Source organism: Melanostigma gelatinosum (genome assembly GCF_949748355.1).
Source record: "Melanostigma gelatinosum genome assembly, chromosome: 13".
In the NCBI taxonomy this organism is placed as follows: domain Eukaryota; kingdom Metazoa; phylum Chordata; class Actinopteri; order Perciformes; family Zoarcidae; genus Melanostigma; species Melanostigma gelatinosum.
In genome coordinates, this window is record NC_136646.1 from 10,404,924 (window position 1) to 10,420,069 (window position 15,146).

Sequence of the window (15,146 nt, forward strand, 5' to 3'; positions counted from 1 at the left end):
CTTCTTCTTCTTTTTTTTCATTAAAGGGGGAAGGGGGTGCTCGTTTTGATCACATGATTACAATTCACCTGAGATAAAACAAAGGGGGCAAAGAAAAGGAGTGGAGAGGAGGAATGGGACAAAGAGATGCAGTCATGGTTGCAGGATTCCCTTATCGTCGTCAACATTAACTGATAATGGAAAAAAAAAAGTGGCGATTTTTGGATTGGGTGCCAGTGTGTCGCATGGCGGGGATACAAGGGGTCATTGTTGTGCAGAACAGCGCTTGTGTTTGTGTCCGTGCGGCCCATAATGTCCCCGCTCGTCTCTCCTTTCCGCGTCACTGTTTGGTTTTATAAACGCGCTCCGTGGATCTCAGTCAGAGGCGCTAATGCAATTGGAAAACTCACATGAGATTCGTTCCAGTTTTGCTAATTTTCTTCATGAAGTGTGGCACAGTGGGAGAGAGAGAGAGAGAGAGAGAGAGAGAGATATGACCATTATTTCCTCTACCTATCACCACAACACCGACATATCAATTGTCTTATGAGACACAATCTTTTGAAGCGCCTTTTAATGTTGTCGGCTGTGATGTGGTGATGACTTTAAAAGTGGATAAATAAAAGAATATACCCAAAATGTATATCTGAAACATAATCTACTATGATTTAGGACGTGCCATCATTGTGCATCACAAATGTGTCTGCCTAAAAAAAACCTTTTTCATGAGCCATGACGCAAATTCTGCAACCTTGACATTTAATGTGTTCAAATCAAACCATACACTGATCTGTCGATTTGACTGTGTTTGGAGAATTGTGGTGTGCAAGTGTGCGTAAAAATCGGACAAACATTTTCTCCGTTGGCTGCATTTTATTTGAGACTTGAGCAGCATGAAACATGTCTCACGAGCTGTCTGTTTGTGACGCGCACTTTGTCTCCATTACCCTAAACGACCAGGCCTCCAATAAAACGTATTTATATTTATTTTTTATTTGTGGATCTGTCAGTGACAGAAACGCTTCCGAGCATGTTCTGAAATGTTAATACCTCATCTAATTATAGGCTCCACGAGAACATTTATATCAGCTGATATATTGTCCACAGAACTCCTGCAGCGGGACACTTGATTCAATTTTGTAATTATTTTTTAGAATACAATCTATATGTTTTAGATTCGTGCACACTTTAAGTATTAAGGTGCCAGAGGGAGCCTGTAAATAAAATGGTCATTTTGGGGTTCTGAAAAACAAATATGGCAGATCGTCTGAAGTATAGTCCAAAACAAGGCCTGTTTGATTGCTCAGGATTTACGTGTGTGGATATAAGCATTTCTCCAGGTAAAACAGTCAGAGCAGGGTGTACGATATCAACACATATTGTGCACACTTTCCTTTGCATAAAACTTCGCAAAATGTATTTTCGCATAATCTTTCCTCTCCATTTTAGCATCACGGTTGTGTTTGGTTAGATGGAGAGAGAGACAGAGGGAGAGAGAGAGGGGAGAAGGGGGAGTAGCCAATCAGAGATCTCCAAGCCTGCACGCGTACGGCTCCTTTAAGACTTGTCCTCCCCATCGATCTTTTTTTTTTTTTTTTTTCCTCCCTCAGCCTCATACAAGGAGCCCTTTAAGCCCCGGTACCGACACACAGAGCAGACATTCATTCTCGGGCAGCGCGACCGAGGGGGCTCGGGAGCGAGCGTCACTTTGGAAACTCGGGAACTCACGGATTCTCGTGCTAAATCGGCGACCTCCTTTTCTCATTGCTGAAGTAAGGCGTTCAGCATTTCCAACTCTTTCCTCTCTGCTGCTGGTGGCTGCTCTGACTGCGATTTGCACGTTTCGTTAACGTTTTCATGACAGGACTGTGGTTGCAGACTGGTCCAAATGAACGGTTGACTTGTTCGTCCTTTAGGTCTCTGTGTAGGACAATCTGTATGAGCTTTAAGAATCATTCTGATACCTTTGACATGGATTATTATCATACACGTGATAATCGCTGTCATGGTGAATTGTGTCAGTGCAACAACTGCTCCTGTTTTAGATTTTAGTGTTTCATGTTTTTATAGAGCTTGTTAGTTTTTATGATTTGACACAATTTTAAATGTCCCACTAACCGAGGACACAGTAACAGCCTTTTATACCAAGAAAAGCGGCTCAAACAGAGACGTTTTTAACTCCGTCAAGGGATTCTATGAAACAGCTCAACGGACATTATTGACATGGACTTTGGTGGAAAATTGGATTAGTGTGCTTGGTTTAGTTGCGACTTGTGCTGGTTTATTCTATATATATATATACTGTTGTTTTGGAGCTGTGTGGACGTGAAATCTAAGCTGTTTCAAAACTAATTAAAAAAAAAAAAAAAAAAAAAAAAGGTTTTCAAACAAGCAAATTAATGCCAACTCACTTACAAGCCAAGCGTTGATAATGAGTTCACATAACCGGAAACCATTTCACACAGTAAACGTGAAGTTAATTACTAACAAGCACGATTTAAGGTCCGTGTCGAAAACACCTTAAATATTACATCAGATGATAAATCAAATGACCATACACAAGACTCACTGTTGAATTCATTGCTCGCTTGTTTTGTAGTCTGAGGCGTTATCCGCTGAAGAAACAACACTTTATAATCAATGTGGTCAGTGACGAAAGGGAATTATGACCAGTAGCTCAGTCAAGGGATTCTACATTCTACATACACTATTTGCTTTCTTTCACAAGAGTAATATGCGAACCGCGCGTCGTGCAAACACAGGCAACGTGCGCGCAATGAGGCGTTTGGTGCCTTTTACGCACGGTGTTGCGCGGCAGGGACGCTCGCCTTGCAGAGCAGCTGGCAGGCAAATATCGTTATCAATGCGCCTCGGACAGACGGGGAAGCTGTACATACGCCTCTGCGGGGGAATTGATACGACCTCGTTCTGATGTTAATTCAAGGTGAGCGTTCGGAACAAGCCAAACTTTTATCCACACGACACATAATCTGTAATTCAATCGATTTTATTTCATCATCTAAAGGCATATACGTACATTCACATATGCGTATTGTACGTGTCTTTGGCAAAACGTAAGTGGGTGAACCATTTTCCTCAAAAGTGAAGTAACCGGAGTGTTAAGTGGGTATGCACCCCCCCCCCCCCCCCCCCCCACCCCACACATACACACACACACGCACGCACCTAACCTGCACATTACAAGCCATTTCGTAATGTCACTGGACGTGAGCGAGATCGCTAATTGTCCTGCAACATGACACCGTAGTCGAAAACAAACCAGCGGGCTGTGTGTCGCGTGGTTCACAGGAAGTTCGCTGATTTAGGACGTAGAGTCTGAGGCAGGGTGTTGATTTAATGGGCAAAAGCAAGGACACATTTTTGCTCCCGCCTATAGACCTGCCCCTGTTTCACAAACAGACTGTGTCTAATTCACACGCGGGGGTTTACATTTCCAGCGCCAGGCCGTGTTTATCCAAGAACATGCAGAGCATCAATCCGAGGTCTGTGCTGCTGCGGCCTCATATCATTCCAACACTCCCTCTCCGGGGAGCTTGGAATAACTGCTAAGCCTTAAACAGTAAGGTGTGTTTGGGGGGAGGGGGGCTACACAGGAGCAGGACCACTGCAAATAAACCCCACATCCTTATTAAGAGACTGCACTTTATTTTACTGAGCTCCACTTTCAATGTGTAGATGGTTGTTTTGGTTATTTTGGCTCAGCTTTGAAGTTATTTTATTTTTTGCCTACCATGAAAATGTCTTCGATATATTCCTGACATTTAAAGAAGTCACTCGAGGATCTTCTCATATCTGTGCGAGTGTTGCAAATAGTGGAGTAAAAAAGGTGGAGGCGGGACATGGCCCACAAAGGGACTATTTATGAAGGGAAAATGGGACAATCCTCTCAGTCAGGCCCAATCTCTTGTTTTATTACTGATGGAAAGAGAGAAATTGTGAAAAGACAAAATGTTCCCCAAAGTGAGGTCTTGACCTCGCTCTGATGTATTAAAAAAGCACTAAGATAAAACAGCCCCTCCAGCCTATCGTACACCAACACACCTTGGTGTGTGTGCTGCCTCGTGACGCAGGGACATGTCCCTCTAAACCTCTGGCTTGTTGCTGAACTGACGCTCCACAATCATTCTGCTGTTTCAGGTCCTCACTGTTGGATTTCAACCGCGGGACAAACGGAGGAGAGAGAGTGAAGGGGAAGTTCACGAGGGACGTGAGTCCGGGTGAGTTTGGCGCACAGTTGTGCTTTAGCAGGTAAACTGGGGTCCAAGGTGCGCACTGAGCCGCCTATGATACCAACAATACGGATGGAAAGAACTTTAATGTGGAACCCTCACAGAGTTTTGCAACGGAGGCTGAGAGTAGAGACAGACTGGCAGTTTATATTATAACTTGAAGGAGGCCAGAGGGACAGATCAGACAGATCAGCGGTCAGCTGTAGCGACGAACAGCAACAGGGACCCGACAGGTAGAGCTGAGCATTTAGAAACAGACCTTGCATCCTCTGCGCACCTGGGGGGGCTTGTGTGTGTGTAGGAAGATGTCCAGAGAGGAGCAGAGCATGTCGGACGTTGAGCTCAGTCCCGGGATGTCGGACGACAGTCGCTCCCTGTCGCCGGGCCACTCCTCCGGTGCGGCCGGCGGGGGGGACTCGCCTCTCAGCGGGCGGCAGCAGCCGCAACCGGCGGGCCTGGACGACTCTGCGGCGGGCAGCGCGTCCATCAAATCCGAGGACGAGGACGACCGCTTCCCCGCGGGAATCCGCGACGCGGTGAGCCAGGTGCTCAACTGCTACGACTGGACCCTCGTGCCCATGCCCGTGCGCGTGAACAGCGGAAGCAAGAACAAGCCGCACGTGAAGAGGCCCATGAACGCCTTCATGGTGTGGGCGCAGGCGGCGCGGAGGAAACTGGCCGACCAGCACCCGCACCTGCACAACGCGGAGCTCAGCAAGACCCTGGGGAAGCTGTGGAGGTGAGGAGGCAGCGCTGATGGTCTGCATGTTGTCACTGTCATGTTCAGCTGAGGCGCACACGGTGCAGACATCAGGGGTACAGCAGGGCGGTACAGTACATCTATGAGGGCCAGGGCTTATTTTTAGAGGGGGGGGGGGGGGGGGGGGGGGTTAGGGGGAAATGGCTCCAGACAAAGGTCAGTGTCATGCTCAAGCCTGAGTGATATCACAGTAAATGCATTAGGGTAAAGCAATCCTGTTATATAGTTCCCCAGTAATCAAAATACTTCTAAATAAGCATCCCCTCAGTCAGCTGATGTCTTGCACCCTGTACTAAAGAAAAATAGCCGACAATGTTTTCTTCATTTCCCCTTTGGTTTTGTTGTTTTGTAGACTCGACTATCATCTCTATTCCATGGATTTTCCTTCAGGCTAACTTCAACGAGTACACTCACATATACTTGCACACATAGGTTATTGTGCACAAGCAGACGCCTCTTTGATTATGTTTCATAAATAGAATCTTTTTAGTTTTGGTGACAATTATGATAATTATCTAACAAGCTTTGGCCTTTTCCTGTGACCATTTGGTTGATGTTTACTTTTTATTTTCTTTAGACATAGATGAGACCTTGTTCATGAGATCATGTAGCAAGACATTCCAACAGTCCATCATGTGATTTGTGGTATTATACTTTTTGGCGAAATGTTTTGCTGTCATTGAATTGTACTCTATATAAACGTGATTTTTTTTTCTTCTTTTTTTTTTTGACGAGACGTGGTTTTCGACACAGCTCCCCAGTTGAGAAGTATTGTTTTGTTTATTGTGAGTGTGCATATACGCTGTTCACTTACTGGCCATGTAGCTGGAGTAACCGGCTCCTGAAGGAATCCAGGGAATGCTCTCTGCACATATTTTAAATCCAGGTTTTCAACCTTCAAATTAAAAGGTACGGCAAGATTTTCTGTGTCATTTAAATTTGGAAATTTCAATCTTTTATTGTGTCTGATTGAATGCTAGAGCGCCGGGCCAGTCGCCAACAACGCTGCCTCTTGATCACTTTACACTTCTTTAAGTTTAAAGCTCTGTCAGATCATCCATCCAGTGTCCAACTTCTCACAAAAAAAACACTGACTATTTGCTGACAAGAAGGTCAGTCCTCACAAGGTTCATTAACCCTGTGAGGACTGAACGTTAATCAGATGAAGACTTGACCGTGGGCTCAGGCATGATTGGTTAATCGGCTCAGACACACGACGAACGGGGAGGCTGAGGAAGGTCAGGAGTTACTCATGCCATTCCTGCCAGCAGTAATAATAAGGAGCTCCGTGTCATGTGATGCAGACAGGATGCATCTTTGGCCCGTATTATTTCATTACTGTCCAGCAGTCAAAAGCCCCTGGCAGACATTAGATACAGTTGTAGTGAAGGAAGCATAATGTATTAATAAGCACTGAAAATTGATCAACTGTATTGCTGGAAAGTATGTCGCCGAGCATATTGCTGTTATCTGTGAAAGATCATTTTGACCCATATACTGACTGTTGATATTCTTTTATTCCCGTTAATCCAGAATATGAAGCCATAAACAGTTCATCTTAATGTGCATTTTATAAGTATTCATGTAACCCTTAACTCATAGGCTCTACATTTAGTCAAATACCACAGTTACCATGTGACCAACATTACTTACCTTTTTCATAATCGTGTAGAATATCAGCAAAAGAAAGTCTTGAGACTTTTCTTCTCTTTATACCAACAAACATATCTTCCAACATCTTTTCCTTTGACCCAAGGCTTCTTAACGAGGGCGACAAGCGGCCCTTCATCGCGGAGGCAGAGCGGCTGCGGAAGCAGCACAAGAAGGACTACCCCGACTACAAATACCAGCCACGACGCCGCAAGAGCGGGAAGCCCGGTTCTGGGTCAGGAAGTGAGGCCGATGGCCATTCAGAGGGTGAGGTCGGCCAACACTACAAGGGCCTCCAACTGGATGTGTCCCTCATTCGGCCTGCCGGGTCCCCTCTGGCAGACGGGCACCACCCTCAAGCTGCAGGTGGGCTGCAGGCTCCCTGCCAATAACGTTACTGATCCCGTTTCTTTCACACGGTTCCCAGATTAGTCTGGATACAACTGAACACTGTGACACACCGATACATAATTGGTTGAGTCCGCCAAGGAAAACGACTGTAACTACATGTTTCCTTGTGTCTCCACAGGTCACAGTCCTCCCACACCGCCCACCACTCCCAAGACCGAGCCTCAGTCTGGGAAGGTGGGGGACGGAAAGCGGGAGGGTGCAGGGAATGGGGGCTCGCGTGGTGCGATGGGAGCAGAGGGAAGCTCAGGTGCTCCGGGATCCGGTAAACCTCACATCGACTTTGGCAATGTGGACATTGGTGAGATGAGCCACGAGGTGATGGCCAACATGGAGCATTTTGATGTCAACGAGTTTGACCAGTACCTTCCCCCAAATGGACACCCGGGGGTTGGGCAGAGTGCTGGGGCGGGAGCGGCTGCTACACCTTCCCCAGCTTCTCCGTACACCTACGGCATCTCCTCCGCTCTGGCAGCGGCCAGTGGACACTCAGCAGCCTGGCTGTCCAAGCAGCAGCAGCAGCTGCAACACCACGGCCCATCTCTGGGCTCTGATCCCTCCAAAGCCCAGATCAAGAGCGAGGCTGGGGGTACCGGGGGTCACTTTGCAGAGGCAGGCTCAGTAGGTTCCCATGTCACCTACACCCCCCTCAGCCTTCCTCACTACAGTTCTGCCTTCCCCTCACTGGCCTCCAGGGCCCAGTTTGCCGATTATGCTGACCACCAGGCCTCAGGGTCCTATTACGCTCACTCCAGCCAGGCCTCGGGGTTGTACTCCGCCTTCTCTTACATGGGGCCCTCCCAGAGGCCCCTGTACACCGCCATCACTGACCCGGCCGGCGTGCCGCAGTCACACAGCCCCACGCATTGGGAACAGCCCATCTACACGACTCTGTCGCGGCCATGACAGACAACGAGACCAGAGGGCACCGGTGCCGGTTCAGCCCCCACGTCGGACCCAAGGAGCAGCGGCTACAACAGCGGTGTTGGTAGCGAAAGTGGTTTGGGCTGGGGGGTCTGGGCAGGCACTGGGGGAGTCGGCAGGGGAGGCAGGAGGGGAGAAACCCCGTTCTGCCCCTGCCCAGATGCAGAAATGCTGTCGCAGTCCAAGGATGAGCTTGGAGCGTGGGGCTTTTCAGGCGCGGTTGATCATTTGGGGCACTCGGCGTAGAAGTGACAGAATGTTTCACTTTACACCCATCGCAGAGTTTCAGGTTAGTCACAGCAGCCAAGCCTCTGGCGCTCCAAACAACATGACAGCATTCACAAGTGGTTAAGGATCATGTCCCTGTCGCTTTTGTGTATCGGAGGAGGCACTTTGTAGTCTACACAGCCTTCTCCCATAAGCCACCAGGGGTCAGCAGCAGCAGAGAACGGTACACCTTAGCAAGACTTTGATCTCTACTGTGAAGGGTGTGACTGAGATGGAGCCAAATTCATTCTACATGAAACTGTTTTTTTTTTGTACCAGAAGAATGAAGTGCCAAACTGTTTGACTGCGGCCCATTCACTTCTCAGGCAAGACTGACCTTTTATCAAACAGATGTTCAATTGTATTGCTTTTAGCAATTAATGCAACAAATACTGATATCATTCTGTTGTGTCTGAGGCACATTTGTCCTTAATTACTTCATTCAAATTATTATTATGCGGAGTTCACCTAACATGCCTTTTGTACAAACAACGGTCGTGCATGGAAGCAAAATGCCATAAAACTATGTCGAGGTTTTGTTCAGTGAAATGTATATTTAGTAAAAAAAACAACAATTGTTATGATTACTGATTGTTATCAGGATAGTTTATACGATGTACTTGAAATTACAAATGTACGTTTTCTGATGCAGACAGATTTTAAGACATTTGTAAAACGACCAAAGTTTTGAGACCAAAACTTTTAAGAAAAGAAACTGATGACACAGACGTTTCTCCCGACGTGACATTCAAAACTACCTTACAATACACAGGTCACTAGTTTTCTTAAAAACACATTGGTGTCAAAAGCTACTTTTGCCTTTTTTTCCACAATGGCACTGATGAGTGTGATGACTTTCATTAGTACTTGACGCATTCATGAAGAACATTCATGAAAAAAGATAACTCTATTTAAACTTGCATGATTCATTTTCACTGACCGTGGTCGCAATTAGGGATGCACGATGTGTATCGGCTGATAAATGATCAGCCGATGATGCTAAATTTATATCAATATGTATTATTAAATAAAATTCAATTTGATATATAATATATATATATATATATATATATATATATATATATATATATATATAGCTGATATTACGAAGCCAAAATTGCTGTCATTGACTTAACAGGCGCAGCATCTACACAAGTCAGCGCTTTGGAATATTAAATCATCCATCTTTGCAAAGTACATCTTCGCCTTTATTTCACTCAGGTGTGCAAAATAAAATACAAGTGATGAACTTCCTTTTAAAATACAAAAAAAATGGGAAATGATCGGTTATGTTATCGGTATCGGCCTTGAGAAGCAGGTAATTATCGTACCAGCTGTAAAAGAATCCACATCGTGTATCTCTCTCGTCTCAATGCGTCATAGAACACACGGCAGAAGCTTTTTCATTGTTTTAACTATTAACTGTATGAATATTGTTAAATTGTTTTTGCCATTATTATTTGCACCCTGCCTTTTCTTTACCTTTTTGTGTGTGATTTTAAAATGCGTATCAATATTTAATATGAAATGTCAGATCTTTTGATTGTAGGTGTGTTACTTTAACATTTTTATCTTCTTTTTTTTTGTTTGAAACAGTTGCCAGAGATTGAGCGATTAACGCTTCCAGGAGAAATAAGTTTCAACACAGCCTGATATTAAACATGTGCCCGGTCCTTTTAAAAATACCTGCTGCTCACTGATGAAACAGAAGTATTTTATCTTAAATCATGTTTGTGTCTTTCCCAATTGTTGGACTATTAGTTAAACTAGTTTTGCATGAAGTGTTTTTCTTTGGTCTTTATACATTATACATTTCCACATGTCATTTCTTTCCCTCATGTCCTAAACAGAACTGTATCTTATTTTCCATCTGGGAAAGTGAAAAAAAACAAAAAAAAAAACCTTCATTTATTTTTGCTTTGTTTTTATGTCGATCACTCAAATATTCTTTATCACTACTGGACGCAGATCCGACCCATATGCATGCAGCACTGCTTGTTTTGATTCATACTCCATCGACGCTTAAAGCCCATTATCATTCAACCATTTACCTCCAGCACAACAAGCAGAGTTCATTTTACATCATTGTTGCTACGTGTGAATGTGTTATATTGCTACGAATTTTGCATTTCCTATTTATATTTGTTTTATGCTTGTGTTTGCGGCGTTAGTTGTTCCTCTACCAACACGAGGACGACGTGTTCGGCCGGTACTGCCATTTTAGTATTTCACAGTCTCCATCCTTGTATAACTGTTGCCAGCACAGCAACACGACTTCTAAGTAACAGCAGGAGCGACAGCCTAAACATGTGATGATGACTAATGACCTTTTACGCTCATTTGAAATAAAAGCTCTATTATTTCTGCTTTGATAAAAGTCTGCCTCTTGGAATTTCTGTCTTTTTACTGCACAACAAATGTCAGAAATAAAGCATAACGCATATCAGTCAACAACAAACCGTCCCCCAGATTCTAAACCTGTTCCTGTTTCATAAAAGCTCGTCTTCATGGCGTCTGGTGACTCGACCACTGCTCACATTCTCTGCATCGAGCTAATGGGACGATTGACTTTAGCCGGCTGGGACAGCGATCCCCGACCATCGACCGAGGTAAGAGTGATGGGTGCTTGTATGTGCATGCAGTAGAGGAGACTGTGGGGATGCTGTGTTGCACTACAACAGCAGCACTCATCACACGTACTGCAGGTTGTAGGTGTTTACTGCGGCTGAACTTGAACTAATGCAGCCCCAGATGAGGGTATGATTGGTTCTGCATGCCTACATGCATATTTCATTAGAGTGTGCATGTGTGTTTCTCTGTGTGTCGCGGGTGAAGCCTGACTCTTAATTCCCTCTCTTTAATCAGCTGTGTGATACTTTGGAAAGACAAAGAGGGCCATTGAAGGGGAGCTCGGCGGGGGGGGGGGGGGGGGGAACTGGGTAATGAGGGAGCCTTACCCATAACTGCCGGGCCTGTAGCTTCACCGGGATACAATGGGACTCTCATACTCTCGGCACACAGACCCTGCAACCCCCCCTCCTACTCTCATCCCCCACCACTCACCCCATCCACTGAAAAAAACCCTCCATTTTCAGGTTGCAGCTGTAAATGGGATTAAAACATTCCCAAAAGTAAGATAGTTAATCAGAAAGAAGACGTAGGTCGAGCTATTTCATTGTTTTACTGACGGGTGTCGGCCAGGAGCAGCACACCCAGGAACAGACAGTCGACGGGGAGCCAGCGGCTCAACCTGCCGCCGTGCGGTGCAGACGGGAACGGATCAAACTCGCTGTCGTCAGGTGGAAGGGTTGTGTTTGCGTCTCCAACTTGTGCTGAAACATTGACGGTCTCTTCAGATTGAACTCAGTTATTGCAGAGCTAATGTCGTTCTGTTGAGCAGCATATAGGGTCTCATTCACCAGAGTGGTTGGAGAGTAATCATGAGAAGTACATGGAACTGGGGCTGCACGAAGAAAAACACGAAGAGGCATTTTGCTGAGGGAAGTCGGAAGATCTGAAGAATTCAAGTAAGACACTATCGGAAGCAAAATAATTCATCATCCCTACATCCAATAATCAAATCTACAAATCCAGCACACAAATGCTAGGAAGATACTATTTAGTGCAGCGTGATCACAGGGTTGCTGTGGCATCATCAGAGCACAACAGGTTGGAAAAACACAGATCAGACTCCAGTATGTGTGGGGCCGATCAACAGAACAGAGAAGTAAAGACAGAGGATTGAGAGAGAGAGAATAATGAGCAAAAGAAAAAGTCAGAAGGTATTAGTCCAAACTGGGTTGAGGACGACCTGATGGTGGCCTCTCTGCGGTTGGTGCTGCTGAGTGTCACATGGGCTGCCCCATCCGACTCATGAAAGGACTTTCAGCGTCACCCCGAGGCGATGTCTCCTCCAATCAAAAGACCCACAGATTAAAGCAGTTTTTTTTTTTTTTTTTTTTAGAAATGAACAAGCATGACTGTGGCTACGCACCATTATAGATACCAGTCCAAACCGGATTCTCAGAGATGACGTCTGAATGCTTGTGACATAGACGATACACACGTCTTTACTTTTTTACCTCAGGAAAAGAGTCTATGTTCTGCGCTGAACATATAATCGATCCATCTATCGCCGTGCAGCTTCTTCTACAACACAGCTGTGAATCCTCTCATTCTCACACACTTTCAGCCCCCTCGATCTTTCCTGCACGCACTGGCCCTCTCTCTGCACTGGGCAACAAGCCATTTTGGCTGAACAATACAGAGACTGTTTGGCTGCTTTGTGCGTATGTGTTTGAATGGGGGGCGAGAGAGGGAGGGGGGGGGGGGTGGGGGTGTAGCCACGGAGAGCATCGCAACAGTTACATGTCTCCGTCAGCTGCAGGAGTAACACACAGTCACCTCTTCAACATTATGAGCATCATGAACATCGTGATCTTTAAGGCGGTGGTGAATCCGTCAGGCTGGTTATCAACGACGGTGTGGAAGAACACGTTGAAAAACACCAGTTTGTTCAACTTGATCGCCACTTTTGAAGCGGTGCTCGATGTGTACCCGAAATCTGCCAAGAAATCCTTTAAAAATTGTGTTTTGTTTTATTTAAAGCAGACGCATACTAACTAATACTCAACATGAGTTGTGTTGAGTTACTGCTGTCTATAGCTGAACTACGGTACATAACATCTTCAGGTGGAAACAGTGTGGGTTTATTTCATGCGACAGCAGTAATCATAACTTTTGCCACACTGAAGAAAACAGCAATCGCCAAGTGGAAAAGTGGACGTATGTGAACTCTTTTAGTCAATCCTACTGAAAGCTGTGTCAACAACACCTAAATATAATTTAGTATGATGACATACTGTAGGTTCAGGGCAACTTAATATCTCTTTTGCAACTCCTTAAGTTTACCTGAACATCCCACTTACTCAGGAGGCTTACTGCATAATTATACTGTTAAGTCCTTGTGACATTAACTCATAGTAGGAGTTAAAAACTCATTACAAACATCTGACGGTTCATAGTGTCGTTACACGTGTTATGAATGTGACATGGCCATTTATACAAAAGAGTTTATTAATAACAATAAAACAGTTGTTGTACACTAATCACCTCTCCTTCAGAACAAAACATGGAATAATAACCACACAGGTTCATTTTATAAAACAAAGTAAATGTCCAACTTAAGTTACATTTCCCCCTTGTGGCTCTTCGTTATAATGCAACTGTTAAAGAAGTGGATTTGTATCTCGAGTCGCGTGGCAAACACAATGAAACTAAAAATGTCACAAGTCAGATCACAAGATCATAAACCTGCAAGCGTCTCTGTTTTAATCAGCCTTCTAGTGTCAAGTCAGCACATTTCGTTTATTCATATTTCACAGACTCACGGAGTCACCTGAAGCGATGGATGTTTGAGGATCAAGTCGTGGGCACGAACAGGTGGGTGATGCTGGGGTCGGCCTTAGGGGATCTTCTGGGTTTGTGTGGCTGACTGACCTGATGTGATGGTGGCTGTGAACCAGCACATATTGATTCATCAGTTCAGACCGGGTGAGTGCGTTAATCAGTTATGATGAGCTCGTCACAGCCCCAGTCCTCGTAGCTCCCATCGGGAAGGTACCTGCGGATGATGATTGGGATCTTTCTGCCCCTGTTGGACGGTCAAACAACATTCACGGTGAGACGCTGGGCGGTACAGAGAAGCTCGATATCAAAGAATATTGACCTCTCTAAATAACGACAGAAGGAAACTAAATATGCAGTAATGAGATTATTTTACAAAAATCATTACTGATAATTCAAACTACACAATTAGCACCTACTTGAGCTCTTTCATAGCGATTTGCAAGGGGTCTGTTTCTCCCTCCAGCTCCACCATGACTGGAGCGCACATCCTGTTGGAAGCAGATAGACATGTAAAGTAAATGCTTAAAAACAGGCAACACGAAAGAGCCTGACTGATGAAGTGGCCTCCAAACAGCCAATCCCTCCCACAATACATTAGGAGCTGGGTTATGGTACTCATCACATTAAAAAGGTATTGACGAGTGCCACTCAGCCAAATCATCTAGCTTCCTGACAATAAGCCCTCCAGCCTTTATGATACGTGGACATAATTCAGTGAACATGGGAAGAAAAGTGTGCCGACAGGGGTCGGAGGACATACTTGAACTCAGGACATTGTGGTCACATCACCTGAATACAGGGTGCAGGTCACCAGACAAACACACTCACGCTATCTGGAGAGCTCGTGTCCCAAGCACTCTGGCTCGCTCATATTTGGTCATGTAAGGTGTTGTGATCCTCTTCAGGTTGGCCCCCTGCCCCTGTCCTGCAGGCAGGATCTGCACGTTCTCCCGGTCCACCTGCACGTGAGAGCAAATCAAACGGGTATATTATCACAGAAGCAGCGGTGGAGGCAATAAAAGGTAAACGGCTTGATGGGTTACACACAAACTAAATGCTCGTCAGAACAGCCAATAATCATGTCATTAAACGGATGACTTACATCTTCGGAGTTTTCCAGGTCATCTAATCCCTCATCTTCTTCGCCATCTTCAAAATCTCCGTCGTCGAAACTACAGAAATTACATCATAACAATTAGACCACGAATCCAGAATAATAATGAGCAGTTATGCTAGCTAACTAACATGTCAGTTAGCTAACGTTAGAACGTTAACGTTAGCCCACGTTGTTTTGTGTTGTAATAACTACGCAGCTCAATATATCACGTATTTAACGTTGTGTGTCGCCACTTACTTGTCTTCGTTGTCGGACATGGTTTATGTTGAATCTTGTAAATGTTTTCTGTGAATTACTGCTAATATCAACGTTCAGAAACACTTTTTGTTGTCAACATTGATCCACATGAACGGCGAGAATGTTTAACTTCCGGTATCTCGGT

At 45.1% G+C, this 15,146-nt stretch overlaps 2 protein-coding genes across 2 annotated transcripts; one reads left to right on the forward strand and one right to left on the reverse strand.

Moving 5' to 3' along the window:
* The first annotated feature begins 1,621 nt into the window (after nucleotides 1–1,621).
* On the forward strand, nucleotides 1,622–10,605 carry sox10 (SRY-box transcription factor 10). The gene is made up of 4 exons (XM_079281609.1): nucleotides 1,622–1,751; nucleotides 4,138–4,968; nucleotides 6,746–7,005; nucleotides 7,169–10,605. The coding sequence occupies exons 2-4, from the start codon at nucleotides 4,535–4,537 to the stop codon at nucleotides 7,951–7,953; spliced, it is 1,479 nt and encodes a 492-aa protein (XP_079137735.1). The 5' UTR covers nucleotides 1,622–1,751; nucleotides 4,138–4,534; the 3' UTR covers nucleotides 7,954–10,605.
* Nucleotides 10,606–13,302: 2,697 nt separating this feature from the next.
* polr2f (RNA polymerase II, I and III subunit F) lies at nucleotides 13,303–15,141 on the reverse strand. The gene is made up of 5 exons (XM_079281624.1): nucleotides 15,002–15,141; nucleotides 14,750–14,819; nucleotides 14,476–14,606; nucleotides 14,064–14,135; nucleotides 13,303–13,891 (listed from the first exon to the last, which is right to left on the reverse strand). The coding sequence occupies exons 1-5, from the start codon at nucleotides 15,019–15,021 to the stop codon at nucleotides 13,801–13,803; spliced, it is 384 nt and encodes a 127-aa protein (XP_079137750.1). The 5' UTR covers nucleotides 15,022–15,141; the 3' UTR covers nucleotides 13,303–13,800.
* Nucleotides 15,142–15,146: the final 5 nt, after the last annotated feature.